Below are 26,739 nucleotides of genomic sequence, written 5' to 3' on the forward strand. Positions count from 1 at the left end.
ATTTCACCTCGCCCTCCCTGGCCAACAGTGTGTGCCCCATCTACTAATCCCCTGCGTTAATCCCTGGCTTTTAACCTTTTCCACCAGGATGTCTCTCGCTGGTCTCCAGGATGTGCCTGCTCGGTTTGATCTGCAGACTGGGTGGGTCATATCCACAGTGAACAGGTGGAACAAGCACAGCCTGAACAGCAAGAATCTTCTCACCAGGAAGTCGAGGTTTGTAAATACATGTTTTGGAGACCGAGTGCTAAAGGAGCCCTATGATATGCTTGCCTTTCACTGCTTGCGGCATTGAGTATAATGGTCAGGAAGTCATGGTGCAGCTTTATCGGAGATTTGGTCTCCTTGTTTGAGGAAGGACATTATTGCTATTGAGGGAGTTCAGCGTAGGTTCACCAGGTTAATTCCTGGGATGGCGGGACTGATATACGATGAAAGAATGGGTCGAATGGCGTCCCTCCACCATCCTAGTTGTCGTACTAATTAGAAACATAGAAAATATGTGCAAGATTAGTCCCTTCGGCACGTTGAGCAGCACCGTCATTCAATATGATCATGGCTGATCATCCACAATCAGTACCCGGTTCCAGTAGAAGAAAGTCCCTCCCCACTCCAGCTTGACTGGTTTCACTGTCCACCTGATTAATTTTACTGACTGTATGCCTCTTTGTTAACTTCTCAGCTAACAATGAACTATCCTACATTTCCTTGATCATCGTCTGCTTTAATTTGTCATTGCTCTTCCATATCTCTAGTCTCCCTCCCCCCAGACTCTCAGTCTGAAGAAGGGTCTCGAACCAAAATGTCACCCATTCCTTCTCCCCAGAGATGCTGCCTGTCCCACTGAGTTGCTCCTGCATTTTGTATCTATCTGAGAAGAGATGGTATCTTGTTCATAAACAAAGCAGATTCCAGCAAACAGCAGTGATTAAATAATCATTTGTTGTATTAATGTTAAACACGGGGTAACAAAGAACATCGAACAGTACTACATAAGAACAGGCAATTCGGCCCACAATGTCTGTGTCAAACATGATGCCCAGACCAGCACGTGATCCATATCCCTCCATTTCCTGCATATTCATGTGCCAATTTAAAAGACTCAATTTAAAGATACAGCGCGGAAACAGGCCCTTCGGCCCACCGGGTCCGTGCCGACAAGCGATTCCCGCACACTAATACTATCCTACACCCACTAGGGACAATTTTTACATTTACCAAGCCAATTAACCTACAAACCTGTACGTCTTTGGAGTGTGGGAGGAAATCGAAGATCTCAGAGAAAACCCACGCAGGTCACGGGGAGAACGTTCAAACTCCGTACAGAAAGCACCGGTAGTCAGGATCGAACGCAGGTCTCCGGCGCTGCGTTCGCTGTGAGGCAGCAACTCTACCGCTGCACCACCGTGACCGCCCTTAAATGCCATAACATTTAGCATTCTTGTTGATCCATCCAGTGGTGGAACGAAATATCTTCTCATCACTTTGTCAGGACAAGTGAGAAATTAAGAAATGTTGGATCTTAGCGGGAGGCCAGGCGGATGGAGTGCAGCGTGCGTCAGCTGCACCAGTTGGTCCAGAAGGGGATCTATTGTACTCGTTCGTGTACAGTGTGGTGTGACTGAATAGCACGCAGAACAAGCACCTCACTGAATCTCTGTACACGTGACAATAACAAACTAAACTGAACTAAAACCAAACAGTACCTAAAAAGCAGCAGTAGATACACCACTGGTTACACCTCACTGAGTTTAATTTAGTTTAGAGATTCAGCATGGAAACAGGCTCTTCAGCCCACTGAGTCCACGGTGACCATCGATCACCCTTTCACACTAGCTCTATGTTATCCCACTTTCTCATCCACTCCCTACACACGAGGGGGCAATTTACAGAGGGACAATTAACCTACAAACCCACACTTCTTTGGGATGTGGGAAGAAACTGGAGAACCCGGAGAAAACCCATTCAGGTCACGGGGAGAACGTGCAAACTCCACACACACACAGACAGCACCCGGGGTCAGGATCGAACCAGGGTCTCTGGCGCTGTGAGGCAGCGGCCCTACCCCCTGTGCCACCCCATTACTGCACTCTCAGATCAGGGCCAATTAGGGATGGACAATGACTGCTGGCAATTGTAGAGATGCCAGCGTCCAAGGACATTTTTTACAAAGACTCATGCAGTTGTAGATGAGCAAGACTCAGGTTACCACCTAACTCGTTGCTTCACCAGCTTTCTTCAACCCCTCAAAAACCAAACATTGTCAGCCTTTCTGGAAACCAGGAACTACCGATAAACATTCCCACACTGACTTTTCTGTTCCGGGCCTCCTTCATTGCTAGAGTAAGGCCACACACAAACTAGAGGAACAGCACCTCATATTTGGCTTGGGCAGCTTATAACTTGGGCGGCAAAGTGGCACTGCGGTAGAGTTGCTGCCGCACAGCGCCAGAGACCTGAGTTCGATCCTGACTACGGGTGCTGTCTGTACAGAGTTTGTTCGTTCTCCCTGTGACCTGCTTGGGATTTCCCGGTTGCTCTGGTTTGCTCCCACACTCCAAAGACGTACCGGTTTGTAGGTTAATTGAATTCGGTAAAAATTGTAAATTGTAAAAAGTGTAGGATAGTGCTAGCGTGCAGGGATCGCCGGTCAGCTCATTGAGCCGAAGAGCCTGTTTCTGCACTCTATCTCTAAACTCAACTTCGGAGTACTGTTTTTGTCTTTGAATTTTGTAATTGTTTATTTGTCTATATATATATATATATATATATACTGAACTTTTTCTGTTGTTTATTATGCGTTTTACAGAGGACTATGTTTACATACCTGTTGTGCTGCTGCAAGTAAGAATTTCATTATTCTGTTTCGGGACATATGACAATAAAACACTCTTAACTCTTGAGATTATGGAATATGGTGATAAAGTTGTAGATAAAGGTTGTAAGTGTGTGCGCGCGTTTGGTGTGAGGCGGCTTGTATGTGTGTGCATGTATGTACGTGTGTATGTATGTGCTTGGGGTGAGACGGCCTATATGTGTGCCTGTATGTATGTGTTTGGTCTGGGGTGGTGTGTGTGTGCGTGCATGTATATATGTATGTATGTATGTATGTGTTTGGTATGGGGCAGCCTGTATGTGCGTGTGTTTAGCCTGTATGTGTGTGGGGCTGCAGGCATGTTACTGAGGAGGGTGTGCAGCGGTAATGAGAAGGGTGGGAGGGAGGAGGAGGAGGAGGAGGAGGAGGAGGAGGAGGAGGAGGAGGAGGAGGAGGAGGAGGAGGAGGAGGAGGAGGAGGAGGAGGAGGAGGAGGAGGAGGAGGAGGAGGAGGAGGAGGAGGAGGAGGAGGAGGAGGAGGAGGAGGAGGAGGAGGAGGAGGAGGAGGAGGAGGAGGAGGAGGAGGAGGAGGAGGAGGAGGAGGAGGAGGAGGAGGGTTATCAGTGGTAGTGGGGAGGGAGTGAGGAGAGTTAGTTGTGGTAGCGAGGAGGAGGAGGGAGTGAGCTGTAGTAGTGAGGGATGGAGTCAGGGTTAGTTAACTGTGGTAGCGAGGAGTCAACTGTAGTAGTGAAGGTGTGGGGCTATGGTAGTGAGGAGTGAGGTTAACTGTGGTAGTGAGGGTGAGGGAGGGAGTGAGCTGTAGTAGTGAGGCTGCGGGGCCACGTTGCCATGGCGGCGATGAGCTGTAGTAGTGGGTGTGCGGGGCGGCAGTGAGCTGTAGTAGTGAGGCTGCGGGGCGGGCAGGCCGCGTTGCCATGGCGGCGGTGAGCTGTAGTAGTGGGTGTGCGGGGCGGCGGTGAGCTGTAGTAGTGGGTGTGCGGGGCGGCAGTGAGCTGTAGTAGTGAGGCTGCGGGGCGGGCAGGCCGCGTTGCCATGGCGGCAGTGAGCTGTAGTAGTGGGTGTGCGGGGCGGGCAGGCCGCGTTGCCATGGCGGCGGGGCGGGAGCGGGGCGGAAGCGGACGGCAGGCAGGCGGGCGGGTTTCCGGCGGCGGGGCGGTGGGCGGGCTGCGGGCGGGCGGGCGGCCTGGTGCTGGTGTCCGGCCCAATGTCGCCGAGTGCCCGCACCTGGAACAGGAAGTGAGTGAGTAGGGAGGGAGCGGCGGTGCGGGGGGGGGTCGCGGGAGCGGTGCGGGGAGGGAGAGGGAGGGAGCGAGCGAGCGGGCGGGGGAAAGGGGCCCCTCACACGGCGCGGCCCGCCCGCCCGCCCGCCCGTAGCTCGGCCCCGCCGGGGGAGGAGAGGAGAGGGAATGAGGGTGGGTGAGGGAGAAGGGTAGGAAGAGGGGAGGAGAAGGGAAGGAGGGCTGAGGCTGGAGAGGGGAGGAATGAGGGAGGCGAGGGTAGAGGGTGGGACAGATGGTGGAGGGGTAGGGGACGAGGAGGAGGTGGGGCGATGGGGGGAGAGGGGTGTGGAGCAGGGGAGGTGTGGAGTGGTAGGGAGAGGTGGGTGAGGGAGGGGAGTCTGAGGAGGGTGGGGAGTATTGGATGGGGTCAAGGTTAGCTGAGGTGGGTGAAGTGAGGGAAGGGGTTGGGTGGGCATGGTGTGGTTAGTGAAGTGTGAATGGTGGTTTTGGGGGGTGAGGGTGAAGTGCGTGAATGGGATACATCATGGAGTGAGTGGGATGGAGATGGGAATGTTGGGGTTGTGGGGAGGGGGATTAGCAGGTGGGTGGGGAGTGTCACTGGGCATTGGAGTACGGTGTGGACAGAGTTGGTGGTGAAGAGGGACTGATCTCAGCTGAGCGAGTGAAAGCCCTCTGTGTGACATGGTCTCTGTCTCCTTGTGCACTTTGCAATAAACGTATTGATACTTTAATTCATAAATTTGTTTTTATATTTTGAGTACCATGCGTTTGGATATGTTTAAGACATGAATAGATATAACTATTTTAAGCTGGAAAGAGTGCAGAGAAGTTTTGCAAGGATGTTTAGGGACGGCACAGTGGTAGAGTTGCTGCCTTACAGCGCCAGAGACCCAGGTTTGATCCTGTCCTTGAGTGCTCTCTTTACGGAGTTTGTTACAGAGTTTGTACATTCTCCCTGTGACTGCGTGGGTTTTCTCCGGGTGCTCCTGTTTCCTCCCACATCCCAAAGACGTGCAGGTGTGTAGATTAATTGGCTTCTGTAAATTGTTCCTGGTGTGTACGATAGAACTAGTGTACGGGTGATCGCTGGTTAGTGGGTCGACGGGCATGTTTTCACACAATCTCTAAACTAAACTAAATAGACTCGAGGGTCAGGCAGCATCTCAGGAGAGAAGGAATGGGTGACGTTTCGGATTGAGACCCTTCTTCAGACTGAAGAAGGGTCGACCCAAAACGTCACCCATTCCTTCTCTCCTGAGATGCTACCTGACCTGCTGAGTTACTCCAGCATTTTGTGAATGGTCCTATACTTGTTGTTAGTGAACAAGGTTGTTTATGTTGGTATACTGAATATAGTTTATGGCACGTGTATTTGTTGATATAATGTATTTAGATATATGTGACAGTCTGTTTATCTTTCTATTCTTGATATTGATGAATCATGGCATGACTCATCAATACCAAGAGTTTGCGGATGGCACTAAAATAGGTGGTATTGTAGACTGGAAACGATTGTCGTAACAGCTTTGTCTTTAACTTTAAATAGATCCCTGATAATGTCTGTATCTAACTTTTGAGGCAGTTTTGTATGACAGAACGTAAAATACAGTTTGTTTAGCAGTACGGGTAAAGATTACATCAATGTGGTTTTGTCAAAGCTAATTTTTTGTCATTAATTGTGATTAATCTAATTTGAGATTCATTTATGTATGACCTTTTTAAAATTGGCACAAAGTGCTGGAGTAGCTCAGCGGGTCAGGCAGCATCTCTGGAGAACATGGATAGGTGACGTTTCACACAGTGCTGGAGTAACTCAGCGGGTCAGGTCAGGCAGCAGCTCTGGAGAACATGGATAGGTGACGTTTCTGGTTGGGACCATTCTTCAAACTGATCCTTACCCAACATCAGGAATATTTTTCCTAGTGTGAGTCCAGAACCAGGGACCACAGTTTAAGAATAAAGGGTCGGCCATTTTGGACTGAGATGAGGAAAAACTTTTCTCCCAGAGAGTTGTGAATCTGTGAAATTCTCTGCCACAGACGGCAGTGGAGCCAATTCTCTGGATGTTTTCAAGAGAGTTAGATTTAGCTCTTAGGGCTAACTAAATCAAGGGATATGGGGAAAAAGCCGGAACAGGGTACTGATTTAGGATGATCAGCCATGATCATATTGAATGGCGTTGCTGGCTCAAAGGGTCGAATGGCCCCCTCCTGCATCTATTTTCTATGTTTCTATCGTGCTGCCTGACCAACTGAGTTACTCCAACATTTTGTGTCCATTTATTTTTGTAAATCAGAATCTGCAGTTCCTTGTTTCTACTTTTTTTTAATTGTTATGTGATTCGTTAAGATTATTAAATGCAATTTCAGATTTTTGGCAATGATAATAAACTTTGAAGAAAGGAAATTTGAGGGTTTTTTAACTGTTTTGAAACTTTATAGCCAATTTAATTTTGTACCATATCTTGCACTTCCCCTTTTCTAGGAATCATAAATATATTTCAAAACCCCCCCCCAATAGGTTTGTTGGTATTTGGACCTGCAGCAAAGTGGAGCATTGGCTCGAATGTTGCCAAATCCTAGGGGAATGGACTGAACTAACATTGTGAGGAGACACAAGGAACTGCAGATGCTGGAGTCTGGAGCAAAACACAAAGTCCTGGAGGAATTCAAAGTCAGACAGCATCTGTGGAGGGAATGAACAGACGACGTTTCAGATTGGGACCTTTCCTTGACCCAAAACATCTGCCCATTCCCTTCACAGATGCTGCCTGAGCTGCTGAGTTCCTGCAGCACTTTGTTCGATGGAGAGTACTCTGGAGTACATTCCAACGTGGGTTGTGATATTTAAAACAAAGAACAGTAAAGCACAAGAACATTCCCGTTAGCCCCCAAAGTCCATGCCAAACATGATGCCAAGACCAACTGTTATCTGCCTGCACGTGATCTATATCGCTCCATTCCCTACATTTCCATGTCCTATTCAAAAGCCTCTTAAACACCACTGTCGTATCTGCCTCCAACGCCACCACCCCTAGTTCCAGGCACTCTGTGTTTTTTTAAAAAACTTGTCCCACACATTTCCGTTAAACTTTGCCCCTCTGACCTTAAAGTTATGCCGACTAGTTGGTTAAAAACAAAGCTGGATTTAAAAAAAATGTGATAACAGCAAAATTCGTTAATGAGCAATTGATGGAATATTCCAAATATTTCAAAATGTAAATATAACAGGGGCAGATCAAAGAGTTAATGAGGAATAGAAGTCTGATATTAAATGTTGAAAGCATGCAAACAGACCAGCTGTCCAGAGTCATACAGCATAGAGACAGGCCCTTCAGCCCAACTTGCCCACACCGACCAACATGCCCCATCTCGTCCCACCGGCCCACACCAACCAACATGCCCCATCTCGTCCCACCTGCCCACACCGACCAACATGCCCCATCTAGTCCCCCCTGCCTGCATTTCCCTCTAAGTCTATCCTATGTACCTGTCTAAACGTTTCTTAAACGTTGTGATAGTCTTTGCCTCAACCACCTCCTCTGGCAGCTTGTTCCATACACCCACCACATATGTGTGTGAAAAAAAAGGTCCTATGGGGTCCTATTAAATCTTTACCACTCCACTCACACCCCCCCACCTTAAACCTTTGTCCTCTGGTTCTCACTTCCCCTACTCTGGGCAAGAGACTCTGTGCATCTACCCGATCTGTCTCATGATTTTGTACGCCTCTATATAAGATCACCCCCCATCCTCCTGCGCTCCAGAAGGGAAGCGAGTCCCAGCATGCTTAACCTATCCCTATGGCTCGGGCCCTTGAGTCCTGGCAACATCCTCGTAAATCTCTGCACCTTTCCAGCTTGAGTCTCCAATGCTGAATCAGATGTGCCTTTTATATTAAGAAACACAAGGTTTAGTTTGGACCGTGCAATAGCTCAGTGCTTTTGTTACACTGCACAAGTGATGCACTGTTTTTGGAATCGGGTGGTTCAAACTCTGTTATAGGAGGTGGATGGAAAAGAGGGATAACATTGAGCTAGCGTGAACGGGTGATTGATGGTCAGCATGAACTCCGTGGGCCGAAAGGTCTGTTTCCATGATGTTTCTTTAAATTAAACTTCAAAGTCAACGTCAATGATTCAATCTGAATCCAGAACATGCTTGCACTGATTTCTTTTTTAATGTGTCAGAAGTAGTGGACTGTTGCAAAATATCATTTAGTTTAGAGATACAGCATATAAGCAGGCTCCTCTGCCCACCAATCACAGTTGTGATGATTCTCTTGACCAATAAAGTAGAATCTGCAGGATAGTGGTGCAGCGGGTAGAGCTGCTGCCTCACAGCTCCAGAAACCCCAGTTCAATCCTGACCACGGGTGCTGTCTGTCAGTGTGTGGAGTTTGCACGTTCTCCCTGTATTTGCATGTTTTCTCCGGTTTCCTCCCACCTCCAAAGACGTGCGGGTTTGTAGGTTAATTCGCATCTGTAAATTGTTCCCTAGTGTGTAGGGAGTGGTTGAGAAAGTGGGATAACATAGAACGGGAGATCGATGGTCGGCATGGTCTGAAAGGCCTGTTTCTGTGCTGTAACTCTGTAACTAATAGCACAGTAATCTCTCATGAATATTTAGTTTCAGTTCAGTTCGCTGGCGCTGTGCTGCTGGCCTTGCCGAGGCAGTGTGAGGTGTAGATGGAGTCAGTGGAAGGGAGGTTAGTTTGTGTGATGGTCTGGCCTGCGTCTGCAATTCGCTGCAATTTCTTGCGGTCTTGGATGGAACTGTTCCCAAACCAAGCTGTGATGCTTCCCGATAAAATGTTTTCTGTGGTGCATCTGTAGACGTTGGCGAGAGATGTTGGGGACATGCTGAACTTCCTAAGCCTTGTAAGGAAGTAGAGGCGTCGATGTGCCTTCTTGGTCGTTCCTTCAGTATGGGTGGTCCAGGAGAAGTTGTTGGTGATATTCACTCCTAGGAATCTGAAGTTTTCACCCATCTCTACTTCGGCACCATCAATGCAAACTGGGGTCTGCAGACCGCTTCACTTCCTGAAGCCCATCACTTTAGGAAGTGGATGACCAGCCATGATCACAATGAATGGTGGTGCTGGCTCGAAGGGCCGAATGGCCTTCTCCTGCACCTATTTTCTATGTTTCCTATCTCCTTCGTCTTGGTGACATTGAGAGAAAGGTTGTTGTCTCAACATCAGGACACGAGGTTCTCAATCTCCTTCCTGTGCTCCGTCTCATCATTATTTGATATCCGGCTCACAATGGTGGTGTCGTCTGTGAATTTGTAAATTGTATTAGATGTGTAAATGGCTGCACAGTGGCGGGTGGACAAGGAGTGAAGATGGGGGCTGAGAACGCATCCTTGCGGAGCCCCCGTGTTGAGGATTATCGTGGAGGATGATTTGTTCCCTATCCTCACTGATTGGGATCCAAGTCGAACGACATTCAAAAGTCCAAGTTGATAACACAGTTGTGTAGGAAGGAACTGCAGATGCTGGTTTAAACCAAAGATAAATACAAAAAACTGGAGTAACCAGGACAGGCACCATCTCTGGAGAGAAGGAATGGGTGACGTTTCGAGTCGAGACTAAGTCTAAAGAAGGGTCTTGACCCGAAACGTCACCCATTCCTTCTGTCCAGAGACGCTGCTTGTCCCACTGAGTTACTCCAGCTTTTTGTGTCTATCTTTGATAACGCAGTTGGTGTTTTTCCAATGAAAATGCTGGAGCAACTCAGCGGGTCAGGCAGCATCTCTGGAGAACATGGATAGGTGACATTTCACAGAGTGCTGGAGTAACTCAGCAGGTCAGGCAGCATCTGTGGAGAACATGGATAAGTGGCGTTTTGGGTCAGGATCCTTCTCCAAGATTTTCTTTGTCTTCAGATTCTTCTTCCTAAGTTCTAGGAGCAGAATCAGGCCATTCGGCTCAAGTCTGCTCCGCCATTCGATCATGGCTGATCTATCTTTCCCTCTCAACCCCTACTCCCGCCTTCTCCCCATGACCTTTGACACCCATACTAATCAAGAACCTGTCAATCCCCTCGTTAAATCTCCACAATGACCATATTCACCACCCTTTGGCTACTGAAATTCCTCCTCCATTCTATCGGGCATTCTATCTCCTGTTATCAGGCAACTGAACCATCCTATCAACAACTAGAGAGCGGTCCTGAGTTACAATTTACCTCATTGTAGACTCTAGGACTATCTTGAATTTTGTGGACTTTATCTTGCACTAAATGTTCCATCCTTTACCGTGTATCTGTACACAGTGGACGGCTCGATTGTAATCATGTATAGTCTTTTTGCTGACTGGTTAGCACACAACAAAAGCTCTTCACTGTACCTCGGTACACATGACATGGAACTAAATACACTAAAGCCACATCCTTTTATTCTGGGGTAGACACAAAATGCTGGGATAACTCAGCGGGACTGGCAGCATCTCTTTAAACCAGCATCTGCAGTTCTTTCCTACACCTTTTATTCTGGGGCTGTGCCCTCTGGTCCTAGACTCTCCCAATAATGGAAACATACTCTCCACATCCACTCCAGTTAAGATTTTCCAAAAAGTAAATGTGTTTTCACCTATCCCACAGTGAACAATGGCCTGTTTCCTTTATCCTCGTTATTTGTTTGCATATCTTTTATTCATTTGTTCTATATCTCTCTACATCGCCATCAATGTCTCTCGTTTCCCTTTCCCCTGACTCTCAGTCTGAAGAAGGGTCTCAACCCGAAACGTCATCTATTCCTCCTCTCCAGAGATGGTGCTTGACCCGCTGAGTGACTCCAGCTTTTTGTGTCTATCTTCAGCTGTTGGATGCATCAGTAACACCAGAGGGCAGCAGAAGCAAGCTGTGCACTAGAATTCAAGCTTGTAGATGCAGGAAATCTGAGACTACAGAAAGCGCTATACTCATCAGGTCATAGTCTTACAGTGTATCTGCGTCTCTTTGTGTAAACCAGCAACTGCAGTTCTTTGTTTCAACATAATCATAGACTTGTCCCACCCTTGTCATTCCTTGCTCCTGTCCAGCAGAAGGTACAGAAACTTGAAAGCGCGCACCACCAGTTATCAGGCTTCTGAACGGTCTTTCCATGAGCTAGGGTACTATCCAATTTATCTCTACCCCATTGTGGACATTGGACTTTGTCTGTGGAACTGATGCGCTACAATGCTGAGAACTATATTCTGCACTCTGTATCTTCCCCTTTGCTCTAACTATTGTACTTGAGTTTGACCTGATTGTATTTATGTGTAGTATTATCTGATCTGATTGGATAGCATGTACTGCACCTCAGTAAATATGTCAATAATAATAATAAACCTAATAAATAAACCCGATTAGCTTTGTAATTGCAGAAGGATGTTGGTGAACCAGCGCTCAGTTCAGTTTATTGTCACGTGTACCGAGGTACAGTGAAAAACTTTTGTTGCGTGCTAACCAGTCAGCGGAAAGACAATACATGATTACAATCGAGCCGTCCACAGTGTACAGATACAGGATAAGGGAATAACGTTTAGTGCAAGATAAAGCCAGTAAAGTCTGATCAAGGATAGTCCGAGGGTCACCAATGAGGTAGATAGTAGTTCAGCACTGCTCTCTGGTTGTGGTGGGTAGGCGTGACCAATGAGGCAGATGGTAGTTCAGCGCTGCTCTCTGGTTATGTATGGTAGGTGTGACCAATGAGGTAGATAGTAGTTCAGCACTGCTCTCTGGTTGTGGTGGGTAGGCGTGACCAATGAGGCAGATGGTAGTTCAGCACTGCTCTCTGGTTGTGGTGGGTAGGTGTGATGGACACATTGGGTGACCAGTAGCCAGAATGTGTGGGCAGGATGATTGCAGGGAATGATGTACTGGTGGCCTCTCCGTCAATGTGTGCAACAGAAAACTCTGCAGATGCTGGAAACTGAAATTAAAATGAGAAGAAAATGTTGGAAACACTCAGCAGGTCGGGCAGCATCTGTGGAAAGAGGAATATTTAATGATATTTCCTGATTCAAGTTACTTGGTCAGAACAGAAAATGTGCAACCTGAATGTAGAAACATGGAACTCCAGATGCTAGTTTACCAAGAAAAGAGACACAAAGTGCTGGAGTAACCCAGCGGGTCAGGCAGCATCTCTGGAGAACATGGATAGGTGACGTTTCACAGAGTGCTGGAGTAACTCAGCGGGTCAGGCAGCATCTCTGGAGAACATGGATAGGTGACCTTTCACAGAGTGCTGGAGTAACTCAGCGGGTCAGGCAGCAACTCTGGAGAACATGGATAAGTGACTTTTTGGGTCGGGACCCTTCAGACTGTTCTGAAGACTTGAACAACTAGAACTTGAATGCCACTGATTTCTCTCATTGATGATAATGTCAACTCTTGTGTCGAGGGCGCAGCTTTAAAGTGAGAGGGAAAATAGTTCAAAGAAATGTGCGGGGCAGGTTTTTTACACAGAGGGGGGTGGGGGCCTGGAACGCACTACCAGGGCTGGTGGTGGAGATAGTGGTGTTTAAGAGGCTTATGGATAGGCACATGTATATGTAGGGAATGGAGGGACATGGATCACGTGCAGAGGAGATTAGTTTAACTTGGCATCATGTTGGGCACGGACATTGTGGGCTGAGGAGCCCGTTACTGTGCTGTACTGGTCAGATAGTTTTAAGTGTGGGCACCCCTCCAGAATTTGGATTGTTCACAATGCCACTAGAGAAGATAATAGACAATAGACAATAGGTGCAGGAGTAGGCCATTCGGCCCTTCGAGCCAGCACTGCCATTCAATGTGATGATGGCTGATCATTCTCAATCAGTACCCCGTTCCTGCCTTCTCCCCATACCCCCTGACTCCGCTATCCTTAAGAGCTCTATCTAGCTCTCTCTTGAATGTATTCAGAGAATTGGCCTCCACTGCCCTCTGAGCCAGAGAATTCCACAGATTCACAACTCTCTGACTAAAAAAGTTTTTCCTCATCTCTGTTCTAAATGGCCTACCCCTTATTCTTAAACTGTGGCCCCTGGTTCTGGACTCCCCCAACATTGGGAACATGTTTCCTGCCTCTAACATGTCCAACCCCTTAATAATCTTATACGTTTCGATAAGATCCCCTCTCATCCTTCTAAATTCCAGTGTATACAAACCTAGTCGCTCCAGTCTTTCAACATATGACAGTCCCGCCATTCCGGGAATTAACCTAGTAAACCTACGCTGCACGCCCTCAATAGCAAGAATATCCTTCCTCAAATTTGGAGACCAAAACTGCACACAGTACTTCAGGTGCGGTCTCACTAGGGCCCTGTACAACTACAGAAGGACTTCTTTGCTCCTGTACTCAACTCCTCTTGTTATGAAGGCCAACATTCCATTGGCTTTCTTCACTGCCTGCTGTACCTGCATGCTTCCTTTCAGTGACTGATGCACTAAGACACCCAGATCACGTTGTACGCCCCCTTTTCCTAACTTGACACCATTCAAATAATAATCTGCCTTCCTATTCTTACCACCAAAGTGGATAACCTCACACTTATCTACATTAAACTGCATCTGCCATGCATCCGCCCACTCACACAACCTGTCCAAGTCACCCTGCAACCTCATAGCATCTTCCTCACAGTTCACACTGCCACCTAGCTTTGTATCATCGGCAAATGGCTTGTCTCAAAGCATAAAGTGCTGAAGTAATTCGGCAGGTCAGGCAGCACCTCCGGAGACCGTGGACAGGTGAGGTTTCGGGTTCGGAACTCAACCCCATTGCGGACATTGAATTGAAGAAACGTCTCCTGTCCATGTTCTACACAGATGCTGTCTCCATACTTTCTATCTTTTTTTATTGTAAACAAGCATCTGCCGTTCCTTGCGTCTACATTAAATCAACGGCTTTCCCCAAAAGAACTGGGAATTCTTCTCTGGCCCCAGTTGGACCAGAAGCATCAGTCTGAAGACTTGTCTGAAGAAGGGTCCCGACCCAAAACGTCACCCGTCCATGTTCTCCAGCGATGCTTCCGGACCTGCTGAGTTACTCCAACACTGAAACGTCACCTATCCATGTTCTCCAGAGATGCTGCCCGACCCGTTGAGTTACTCCAGCACTCTGTGAAACGTCACCTATCCATGTTCTCCACAGCTGCTGCCCGACCCGCTGAGTTACTCCAGCACTCTGTGAAACGTCACCTATCCATGTTTTCCAGAGATGCTGCCTGACCCGCTGAGTTACTCCAGCACTCTGAAACGTCACCTATCCATGTTCTCCAGAGATGCTGCCTGACCCGCTGAGTTACTCCAGCACTCTGTGAAACGTCACCTATCCATGTTCTCCAGAGATGCTGCCTGACCCGCTGAGTTACTCAGCACTCTGTGTCCTAAGATGAACTTGTTTATTCCTTTGACAATGTGCAGAAGTTAGCTGGGGCAACAACTGCAAACAAGCTTTAAGATTATTTCAAGCAATTGACAAGAAACACGAGCACTAGAAAAAATGGAAGCCGATTTACCTCGAAGTGTCAACTGAATTTCCTGAGGAAAATCTTTTTAAATGGCCACCACTTCATTAGACGATCGGTTTTCTTTAGCTGTGAGTGTTTACTTGTTCTAACATTTGACATGTTTTGTTGACTTTACAAATGTGTAAATAATACATTTTTATTTCTGCGTATTTCAGATTGAGTATGAACACAATTGAAGGTGAATCTGGCACAGTTACCTTGGAAACGATCAGCTCCGTAACTCTCGCCCAGGACACCGAAGGCAATCTAATTCTACATTGTCCTCAACACGGTACAGATAAACTGCGTCATTCGGTCGTTTTCTCCGTATTTCTGTTCAAGGAATATTCTGAGACGTAAAGTTATTGATGCATCACCAGTTGGGTTGTGGAGCGATGGCTAATTTAATGTTTCCCCTACCTCTCTTGTCCGCTTCTCTTCCCTTTTCTCCCTCCGTGCTCTCTCTGTTCTGGCTGTGAAGCTCAGGGCATCGGTCAGCATCGCGGTGTCTCGCGAGCCGCAGAGAGGTGGATGATCAGGGCAAAAGGAAGTCTGTGTAGATTCAACCTGCTTCAAGCCACAGCTGATGGCTGTTTATGCTCCCAGATTTTTTGTTTAGTTTAGAGATACAATATGGAAACCTTCTGCCCACTGCGTCCGCGCTGACCAGCGATCACCCCGCATTCCAGTTCTATCCTATACACCAGTTCTATCCTACACACTAGGCACAATCTACAGAAGACAATTAACCCACAAACCTGCATGTCTTTGGAGTGTGGGAGGAAACCGGAGCTCCCAGAGTAAACCCACGCAGGTCACAGGGAGAACGTACAAACTCTGTACAGACATCACCCGTAGTCAGGATCGAGCCTGGGTTTCTGGCGCTGTGAGGCAGCAGCTCTACTGCTGCACCACCATGCTGCCCATCTCTGGAGAAAAAGGATGGATGATGTTTCTGGTCAGAACCCGTCTTCAGACTGAAACTGAGGTGGCATCAAACCACGCTCCGATGCTGTCTCTCTGTAGGAAAGAACGCCTTTTCCTCTTCCTGCTAGAAAGATCACCGCTTCTTAGTGCCTCACCTAATTTATTGACCTAGATTGGGAATATTTCATTTAATGACTTCAGTAACAGTGATGGGGAGGCAACATCCTGCTGTACATGCCAGTAACACACTGCCCATCACACTTTTGTTTTCTTTGCTGTACCATGGACCGTTATGTTGCAGTTGTACACGACGTCAGTGAGGCTGCACTTACAGTCTTGCGGTTAGTTTTGGTCACCCTGTTGTTGGAAGGGCGCCATTAAGCTGGCAAGGGTGCAGAGAAAGGTTATGAGGATGTTGCCAGGACTTGAGTGCCTGAGCTATAGGGAATGGTTGAGCAGGCTAGAACTTTATTCCTTGGAGCGCAGGAGAATGAGGGGTGATTTCTTAGAGGTGTACAAAATCATGAGTGGAATAGATTGGGTGAATGCACAGAGACTTTTACCAAGTGTAGGGGAATCAAGAACCAAAGGACATAGGTTTAAGGTGAGTTGGGAAAGATCTTGTAGGAATGTGAGGGGCAAGGGTGGTGGGTGTATGGAACGAGCTGCCAGAGGAGGCAGTTGAGGCAGGGATTGATGCAACATTAATGGAACAATTAGACAGGTGCATGGATAGGACAGGTTTAGATGGATATGGACCAAACACAGGCAGGTGGGACTAGTGTGGATGGGACAGGTTGGGTGGTGTGGGCAGGTTGAGCTCAGGGGCCTGTTTCCACGCTGTATCACTCTATGCCAGTAACGCACTGTTCATCCGACTGCCTCATGCTTAGTTGCTCTTGGGCATGATAAATAATTATCTAAAAGTTATTGCAAAATGACCTTTTCGTTCTCTGTGAAGTGTTTTATGTTATGTATCATAAACAGAATCTGAAGATAATCAGGAACCTCTGCATAAAAGGCTTTGTTTATCAGCTGAAGATGATGGCAGCCTTGAATCCACGGGCATCGCAGATCCCTTTGCAGCAGTGCAGTCTGTCGTTACTCTCCCAAGTAAGGTCATCCCACCTTCTCCTTCTCATGCAGTCCTGTTATTTCATTCAAGTCTGTATAAATATAGGTTTAGGTTTATTATTGTCACGTGAAAAGTTTGCATGCTATCCAAACAGATCAGATAATACTATACATAAATACAAGCAGGTTGGTGGTGGGTGTATGGAACGAGCTGCTGGAGGAGGTGGTTGAAGCAGGGACAATCACAACATTATCATATCATATCATATCATATCATATCATATCATATATCTACAGCCGGAAACAGGCCTTTTCGGCCCTCCAAGTCCGTGCCGCCCAGTGATCCCCGTACATTAACACTATCCTACACCCACTAGGGACAATTTTTACATTTACCCAGCCAATTAACCTACATACCTGTACGTCTTTGGAGTGTGGGAGGAAACCGAAGATCTCGGAGAAAACCCACGCAGGTCACGGGGAGAACGTACAAACTCCTTACAGTGCAGCACCCGTAGTCAGGATCGAACCTGTGTCTCCGGCGCTGCATTCGCTGTAAAGCAGCAACTCTACCGCTGCGCTACCGTGCCTGGTACATGGATACGACAGGTTTGGAGGGATATGGGCCAAACGGGAGGACTAGTGTAGGTGGGGCATGTTGGTCGACATGGGCAAGTTGGGCCGAAGGGCCTGTTTCCACGCTGTATCACTCTATAGGTCAAACTCAAGTACACAAACTCAAATAGGTAGAGCAAAGGGAAAGATACAGAGTGCAGGTGATAGTTCTCAGCATTGTAGCACATCAGTTCCACAGACAAAATCCAATGTCCACAATGGGGTAGAGGTGAATCGGACAGTACCCGAGCTTATGGAAGGGCCGTTCAGAAGCCTGATAACAGAGGGGAAGAAGCTGTTCCTGAGTCTGGTGGTGCGCGCTTTCAAGCTTCTGCACCTTCTGCCGGACGGGAGCGGGGAGAAGAAGGAATGACCGGGGTGGGACAAGTCTTTGATAATGGACCATTCAGAAGCCTGATTACATAGGGGACAAGACTGTTCCTGAGCTGGTGGTGGGCTCTTTCAAGCTTCTGTATGTATAGGGAAGGATTAAAGCCAAATGCAGGCAAATGATACAAACTCGGTAAGCCAACGAAGGTGGAGTTGGCAAGGTGGGCCGACGGCCCTCTTTCTTTGCTGTACAGCTCCATGACTAAGCATCCTGAGGTTTTGCAGTGGACCTTGCAGTGGACCTTGGGACCTTGGGACTTACTCTGGTAATTACTCTGGGACTTTCCAAGGTCCATCCATCAGAACTACTATCTACCTCATTGGTGACCCACAGACTATCTTTGATCGGACTTTGCTGGCTTTACCTTGCACTGAACATTATCCCCTTATCATGTATCTCAACACTGTAAATAGCTCGATTGTAATCATGTATTGTCTTTCTGCTGACTGGTTAGCACGCAACATAAGCTTTTCACCGTACATCAGTGCACGTGACAATAAACTAAAAATCAAACAGAAGCACTCCCATTAGTACATCAGGAATTTATTTATCCTTGTTTTTTAGGTTTACAGAATTGTCATGGTTTCCAATTCCTTTGGATTCACTGTTTATTATTATGAACTTATGTGTAATTTTTCTCATTGACAGTCTCGGACAACGACCACAGTTTTGAGGTAACCATGACTGGCGAGGCAGCTTCAGAGCTGTCTCACACGGACGAAATAGAAGACACTGAAACTATTACCCAGATACAGGTAAAACTGTGTGTGCGTGTGTGTGTATATGTCTGTGTTTTATATATATATATATATTTGCCTGTGTGCGTATATGTCTGTGTGCTTATATGCCTGTATATGTGTGCGTGTGTATAAATGTGAGTATGTGTGCGTATATTTGTTTGTATATATATATATGTGTGTGTGTGTGTGTGTGTGTGTTGTATACATGAATACAACTTATTTTTTATTGATCATTACATTGTTTACAGAGAACAATGTTTATATATTCTGTCGTGCTGTTGCAAGTAAGAATTTCATTGTTCTGTATGGGACATATGTCAACAACGGTCTCATGACTCTTTAGTTTAAAGATACAGCATGGAAACAGGCCCGTCAGCCCACTGCGTCTGCATGGCTAGCAATTACACTCATCCACACTAGTTCTATGATAGGTTTGATTTTATTATTGTCGCGTGTACCGAGGTACAGTGAAAAGCTTTGTTTTGCATGCTATCCCATCAGATCAGATAATACCATACATAAATACAATCAAGACAAACTCAAGTACAATAGGCAGAACTAAAGGGGAAGATACAGAGTGCAGAATATAGTTCTCAGCATTGTAGCACATCAGTTCCACAGACAAAGTCCAATGTCTGCAATGGGGTAGAGGTAAATCAGACAGAACCCCAGCTTATGGAAGGGTGGCGTGGGGCTTTAATGATTCTGGCTACCTTTATGAGGTATTGTCTCCTGTAGATCCGTTCGATGGTGGGGAGGTCAGTGTGTGATGGGCCTTCGATGGTGGGGGGGTCAGTACCTGTGATGGACCTTCGATGGTGGGGAGGTCAGTACCCGCGGTGGACCGCATAGTGTCCACCACTCTCTGTAGTGTTCTTCATTCCTGGGCGTTCAAGTTGCTGAACCATGAGCCGTGAGGCAACCAGTCAGTCTGCTTTCTAACGTACACCTGTTGAATTTCATTGTAGCAGTGAATTATGGAAGCAGCCCAGACCATCACACACACCAACCTCCCTTCCATTGACTGCATCTACACCTCACTCTGCCTCGGCAAGGCCAGCAGCATAATCAAGGACCAGTCTCACCCCGGCCACTCCCTCTTCTCCCCTCTCCCATCAGGCAAGAGGTACAGAAGTGTGAAAACGCACACCTCCAGATTCAGGGATAGTTTATTCCCGGCTGTTACCAGGCAACTGAACCATCCTACCACAACCAGAGAGCCGTGCTGAACTACTATCTACCTCATTGGTGACCCTTGGGTTCCCTTTAATCGGACTTTACTGGCTTTACTTTGCTCTAAATGTTATTCCCTTATCATGCATCTCAACACTGTGGACGGCTCGATTGTAATCATGTATTGTCTTTCCACTGACTGGTTATCGCGCAACAAAAGCTTGTCACTGTACCTCGGTACACGTGACAATAAACTAAACTCAACTAAACCATGTTCTAATTGTTTCTTGATAGATCTTGCACAATGAAGATCAAATGGAGGGAATTTCACCCCAGAACAACGAGGATCTCGATCCAGTCAGCCAAGCCTGGTTTACAACAAAAGAAGACAAGGATACGTTGCAGAACAAAGGTAGAGAGACTGCGCTCTTGAGCTAACTTATGATGAGCGTTTGACAGCACTGGGCCTGCACTCGCTGGAGTTTAGAAGGATGAGTGGGGGCCTCATTGAAACTTACTGAATATTGAAAGTGGATGTGGAGAGGATGTTTCCACTAGTGGGAGAGTCTACGGCCAGAGGGCACAGCCTCAGTTTAAAAGGATGTTCCTTTGGGAAGCTGATGAGGAGGAATTTCTTTAGTTAGAGGGTGGTGAATCTGTGGAATACATTGCCACAGACGGCTGTGGAGGCCAAGTCAATGGAAATTTTTAAGGCAGAGATAGATAGATTCTTGATTAGTTCGGGTGTCAGGGGTTATGGGGAGATGACCGGAGAATGGGATTGAGAGGGAGAGGCAGATCAGCCATGATTGAATGGCGGAGTAGACTTGATGGGCCGAATGGCCTAATGCTGCTACTGTAACTTATAAACATTTGAACTCCTCATGATAAGTGTTCCTTTATCTGATGACTGTCTTTAGTAGTTTAGTGATACAGCGTAGAATCAGGCACATTGGCCTATCGAGTCCACACCGACCAACAATCACCTACCTGTACACTAGCACTATCCTGCACACTGGGGACAATTTACCAAAGCCAATTAACCAGCAAACCTGCACGCCTTTGGGATGTTGGAAGAAACCGGAGAACCCGGAATAAACCTACACAGGTCACGGGGAGAACGTACAAACTCCGTACAACCAGGACCTGAGGTCAGGATGGAACCTGGATCTCTGGCGCTGTGAGGCAGCAACTCTAACCACTGTGTCCCTGGCGAAAAGGAAAATTCAGTCCTGCATACATAGCTACTAAAGTGAAAAGATTATTGTGAGGTCATAAACTGGTTCACCACCCTCTGACTAAAGAATTCCTCCTCATCTCCTTTCTTCAGTATGCTGGAGTGTAATATTTTTAAATATATTTATTTTGTTTCTCATCCAGGTCACAAATGGAAGCAGGGGATGTGGTCGAAGGAAGAAATAGATGTTTTAATGAGCAACATTGAAAACTACTTGCAGGTGAGTGTGTTAAGATTGGTAATGTCCTTAACCAAGGCAGTTATTTTTAACCTAGGATTAGCTGTGTGTACAGCAGAGAAATGGACGACTTGATCCAAATGGTGCATGTCAGATTCTTGCTCCTCCTGGTTGGAAAAGCGGTGCAGCGGGTAGAGCTGCTGCTTCACAGCGCCAGAGACCCGGGTTCCATCCTGACTACGGGTGCTGTCTGTACAGAGTTTGTACGTTCTCCCCCTGACCTGCATGGGTTTTAGACAATAGACAATAGGTGCAGGAGTAGGCCATTCAGCCCTTCGAGCCAGCACCGCCATTCAATGCGATCATGGATGATCACTCTCAATCAGTACCCCGTTCCTGCCTTCTCCCCATACCCCCCCCACTCCGCTATCCTTAAGAGCTCTATCCAGCTCTCTCTTGAAAGCATCCAACGAACTGGCCTCCACTGCCTTCTGAGGCAGAGAATTCCACACCTTCATCAATCTGACTGAAAAAGTTCTTCCTCATCTCCGTTCTAAATGGCCTACCCCTTATTCTTAAACTGTGGCCCCTTGTTCTGGACTCCCCCAACATTGGGAACATGTTTCCTGCCTCTAATGTGTCCAATCCCCTAATTATCTTATATGTTTCAATAAGATCCCCCCTCATCCTTCTAAATTCCAGTGTATACAAGCCTAATTGCTCCAGCCTTTCAACATACGACAGTCCCGCCATTCCGGGAATTAACCTAGTGAACCTACGCTGCACGCCCTCAATAGCAAGAATATCCTTCCTCAAATTTGGAGACCAAAACTGCACACAGTACTCCAGGTGCGGTCTCACCAGGGCCCGGTACAACTGTAGAAGGACCTCTTTGCTCCTATACTCAACTCCTCTTGTTATGAAGGCCAACATTCCATTGGCTTTCTTCACTGCCTGTTGTACCTGCATGCTTCCTTTCAGTGACTGATGCACTAGGACACCCAGATCTCGTTGAACATCCCCTCTTCCTAACATGACACCGTTCAGATAATAATCTGCCTTTCTATTCTTACTTCCAAAGTGAATAACCTCACACTTATCTACATTAAACTGCATCTGCCATGTATCCGCCCACTCACACAACCTGTCCAAGTCACCCTGCAGCCTTATTGCATCTTCCTCACAATTCACACTACCCCCCAGCTTAGTATCATCTGCAAATTTGCTAATGGTACTTTTAATCCCTTCATCTAAGTCATTAATGTATATCGTAAATAGCTGGGGTCCCAGCATCGAACCTTGCGGTACCCCACTGGTCACTGCCTGCCATTCCGAAAGGGACCCATTTATCCCCACTCTTTGCTTTCTGTCAACCAATTTTCTATCCATGTCAGTACCCTACCCCCAATACCATGTGCTCTAATTTTGCCCACTAATCTCCTATGTGGGACCTTGTCGAAGACTTTCTGAAAGTCGAGGTACACCACATCCACCGACTCTCCCCTGTCAATTTTCCTAGTTACATCCTCAAAAAATTCCAGTAGATTTGTCATGCATGATTTGCCCTTCGTAAATCCATGCTGACTCGGAATGATCCTGTTACTGCTATCCAAATGCTCACCAATTTCGTCTTTTATAATTGACTCCAGCATCTTCCCCACCACTGATGTCAGACTAACTGGTCTATAATTACCCGTTTTCTCTCTCCCTCCTTTCTTAAAAAGTGGGATAACATTTGCTATCCTCCAATCCACAGGAACTGATCCTGAATCTATAGAACATTGAAAAATGATCTCCAATGCTTCCACTATTTCTACAGCCACCTCCTTAAGTACCCTGGGATGCAGACCATCAGGCCCTGGGGATTTATCAGCCTTCAGTCCCATCAGTCTACCCAAAACCATTTCCTGCCTAATGTGGATTTCCTTCAGTTCCTCCATCACCCTAGGTTCTCCGGCCCCTAGAACATTTGGGAGATTGTGTGTATCTTCCTTAGTGAAGACAGATCCAAAGTAACGGTTTAACTCGTCTGCCATTTCTTTGTTCCCCATAATAAATTCCCCTGCTTCTGTCTTCAAGGGACCCACATTTGCCTTGACTATTTTTTTCCTCTTCACGTACCTAAAAAAACTTTTGCTATCCTCCTTTATATTATTGGCTAGTTTACCCTCGTACCTCATCTTTTCTCCCCGTATTGCCTTTTTAGTTAACTTTTGTTGCTCTTTAAAAGAGTCCCAATCCTCTGTCTTCCCACTCTTCTTTGCTATGTTATACTTCCTCTCCTTAATTTTTATGCTGTCCTTGACTTCCCTTGTCAGCCACAGGTGTCTCTTACTCCCCTTAGAGTCTTTCCGCCTCTTTGGGATAAATTGATCCTGCAACCTCTGCATTATTCCCAGGAATATCTGCCATTGCTGTTCTACCGTCTTCCCTGCTAGGGCCTCCTTCCAGTCAATTTTGGCCAGCTCCTGCCTCATGCCTCTGTAATCCCCTTTGCGTATACTGTAATACGGACACTTCCGATTTTCCCTTCTGCCTTTCCATTTGCAGAGTAAAACTTATCATGTTGTGATCACTGCCTCCTAATGGCTCTTTTACCTCTAGTCCCCTTATCAGATCAGGATCATTACACAACACTAAATCCAGAAATGCCTTCTCCCTGGTAGGCTCCAGTACAAGCTGTTCTAAGAATCCATCTCGAAGGCACTCTACAAACTCCCTTTCCTGGGGTCCATTTCCAACCTGATTTTCCCAGTCTACCTGCATGTTGAAATCTCCCATAACCACCGTAGCATTACATTTGTGACACGCCAATTTTATCTCCTGATTCAACTTGCACCCTATGTCGAGGCTACTGTTTGGGGGCCTATAGATAACTCCCATTAGGGTCTTTTTACCCTTACAATTTCTCATCTCTACCCATACTGATTCAACATCTCCTGATTCTATGTCACCCCTTGCAAGGGAATGAATATCATTCCTTACCAGCAGAGCAACCCCACCCCCTCTGCCCACCTGTCTGTCTTTTTTATACGTTGTGTAACCCTGAATATTCAGTTCCCAGCCCTGGTCCTCTTGTAGCCATGTCTCAGTGATCCCTACAACATCATACTTGCCCATGACTAACTGAGCCTCAAGCTCATCCACTTTATTTTTTATACTACGCGCATTTAAGTACAACACTTTAACTTCTGTATTTACCTCCCCTGCCCTTAATCTCTTTTCCCCTCTAGAACTTCTGTTCCCATTCTTCCGAGAGTCTTCTGCAATATCTCCTGTATTCCCTTTAACCTCATCTTCATATTCACAATTTGTTAACCCCTCCCCCCCACTACTTAGTTTAAAGCCACAGGTGTCGCACTAGCAAACCTGCCTGCCAGAATGTTTGTCCCCCTGCTGTTAAGATGTAACCCGTCCCTTTTGTACAAGTCACCCCTAGCCCAGAAGAGATCCCAGTGGTCCAAAAATCTAAATCCCTGCTCTCTGCACCAGCCCCTCAGCCATAAATTCATACCCTCTATCTCTCTGTTCCTGGCCTCACCAGCACGAGGTACCGGTAGCAGTCCAGAGATAACCACCTTCGACGTCCTACTTCTCAGTCTTTTTCCTAACTCTCTAAACTCCCGCTGTAGCACCTCCTTCCTCTTCCGCCCGATGTCATTCGTGCCCACGTGCACAACGACTTCAGGTTGATCGCCTTCCCTCACTAGGATTTTCTGAAGCCGGTCCGTGATGTGCTGAACCCTGGCACCAGGGAGGCAACAGACCATCCTCAAGTCCCTCCTGCTGCCACAGAATCTTCTGTCCGTCCCTCGGACGATGGAGTCACCCACCACTACGGCTCTTCCTGACTGACGGAAACGTCTTCTGCCCCGACAGTTCCCAAGAGGGTATACCTATTTGCAATAGGCACAGCCACTGGGGTCTCCTGTAGTCCACATCCACTCCCCCCTGAAACAGTCTCCCACCTTCGCTCGACCTGGACCCTTGGCGTGACAGCCTCACAGTAGGTCCTGTCCAGAAAACTCGCATTCCCGGATGGCCCCGAGGTCATCCAACTGCCTCTCCAACTCCACCACACGTCCATTCAGGAGCTGCACCTGGACACAGTTCTTGCAGGTGTAGCTCCCAGAAGCTCCAGCGACGTCCCTATCTTCCCACATCCTGCAGGAAACACACTGCACCAACTTTTCCGCCATTACCTTGTGTCTATAAACAGTTCAGGCTTAAAACAATTGTATCCTCCTCACCTCAGCCTCCTCACCTCAGCCTCCTCGCCGAAAACTCGCAGCCAAAGACTCGCACTTTCCTCACTGGGCACTTTCCTCACTGGGCACTTTCCTCACTGGGCACTTTCCTCACTGGGCGCTGCACCCTTTTGCAAGCCTTGCTTATATCACCAATTAAATTGCCTGATTGTCCAATTTACCAGACTTCTCACTTAAATGATCAACCAATCCACATATTCTCTTCTGACTGACTTATTACACTGTAATTCCCATTCACTTACAGCCAATGGTGGTCCTCTCTCCAACTTCCCGACCTTTACAGACTGATTAACAGTGCCCTATTGGCGCTCTTTTTAAACTGCCGTTCCTACCACTATTAGCAGGTACTTACTTTCAGCCAATGGTCGTCCTCTCTCCAACTTCCCGACCTTTACAGACTGATTAACAGTGCCCAATCTCCAGGTGGCTCTGGTTTCCTCCCACACTCCAAAGACGTGTGGGTTTCTAGGTTAATTGGCCCTCTCTAAATTGCTCATGTATCTGCAATCATTCATTACAATCACTCCACTCTTAAACCTCAACTGCAACACATCAGTGCACTGTGGACGGACGGCTTGATTCTAATCATGTATAGTATATCTGCTGACTGGATAGCATGCAACGAAAAAGCTTTTCACTGTACCTCGGTATAAATGACAATAAACTAAACAAAACTAAAGTGGATGAGAAAGTGGGATAACAGAACTAGTGTGAATGGGTGATCGGTGGTTGGCCTGGGCTCTGGGTCATAGGGCCTGTTTCCCTTGAAGATCCTTTTAATGTAAGAAGCACAGCGTGAACAAAACTTGTTCTGAAAAGGAAAATTGTCTGTTGTATAACATGACTGACTTTAGATTTTAGAGATACAGTGTGGAAACAGGCCCTTCAGCCCACCGCCTCCACACCGACCAGCGATCCCCGCACACTAACACTGTCCTACACACCAGGGATAATTTAAAGAAGCGAATCAACCTACAAACCTGCACATCTGTGGAGTGTAGATGGAAACAGGAACACCCGGAGAAAACCCACGCAGGTCACGGAGAGAACGTACAAACTCCGTACAGACAGCACCCGTAGTCAGGATAGAACCCGGGTCTCTGAGGCAGCAGCTCTACCCGCTGCGCCACCGTGCCGCCCTGTCGTGGCTTTTGGACGGTGCAATGGATTAAAATTCCAATGTAATATTTTGCCTGTTTTCTCTCAAAGATTCACGGACTGAGCGATGCCACAGAAGTCATATTTGAAATGTCGAAAGACGAAAGGAAAGATTTCTATCGAACAATAGCACGCGGTCTTAATCGGCCGCTGTTTGCGGTCTACAGAAGGGTGCTACGCATGTATGACAACAGAAACCACGTGGGGAAGTAGGAAACATATTATATCATTTATTACAAATTGAAAGAATATTGACAAAAATTGCTTCACAGTTTTCAATTGTTCTTTTTACCAGGTACACGCCACAGGAAATTGAAAAGCTTAAAGAGTAGGTATTTTCTGATTTATTGTTCTGTATAGTTTTTTTCAATTTTCATCTCAATTTCATCTTTACTATTCTCACGATCGTCTCGCTGCCTACCT

The 26,739-nt window shown here is 46.9% G+C and overlaps 1 protein-coding gene across 6 annotated transcripts in view; it reads left to right on the top strand.

Moving 5' to 3' along the window:
- Positions 1 to 3,997: 3,997 nt before the first annotated feature.
- The window catches only part of dmtf1 (cyclin D binding myb-like transcription factor 1), a 75,026-nt gene continuing 52,284 nt past the window's right edge, over positions 3,998 to 26,739 (top strand). For 4 of the 6 annotated variants that reach the window (XM_078419424.1, XM_078419423.1, XM_078419422.1 and 1 more), the window contains exons 1-8: positions 3,998 to 4,071; positions 14,732 to 14,847; positions 16,470 to 16,595; positions 18,211 to 18,317; positions 19,770 to 19,887; positions 20,856 to 20,932; positions 26,368 to 26,525; positions 26,612 to 26,644. In XM_078419424.1, coding sequence (XP_078275550.1) covers positions 4,040 to 4,071; positions 14,732 to 14,847; positions 16,470 to 16,595; positions 18,211 to 18,317; positions 19,770 to 19,887; positions 20,856 to 20,932; positions 26,368 to 26,525; positions 26,612 to 26,644 — 767 coding nt within the window. In that variant the 5' untranslated portion in view covers positions 3,998 to 4,039. Of the gene's footprint in view, positions 4,076 to 5,018; positions 5,094 to 14,469; positions 14,645 to 14,731; positions 14,848 to 16,469; positions 16,596 to 18,210; positions 18,318 to 19,769; positions 19,888 to 20,855; positions 20,933 to 26,367; positions 26,526 to 26,611; positions 26,645 to 26,739 lie in introns of those variants that run through there. The other 2 variants (XM_078419426.1, XM_078419427.1) reach the window with 2 other exon arrangements.

Source organism: Rhinoraja longicauda, chromosome 23 (genome assembly GCF_053455715.1).
Source record: "Rhinoraja longicauda isolate Sanriku21f chromosome 23, sRhiLon1.1, whole genome shotgun sequence".
Lineage (NCBI taxonomy): Eukaryota > Metazoa > Chordata > Chondrichthyes > Rajiformes > Arhynchobatidae > Rhinoraja > Rhinoraja longicauda.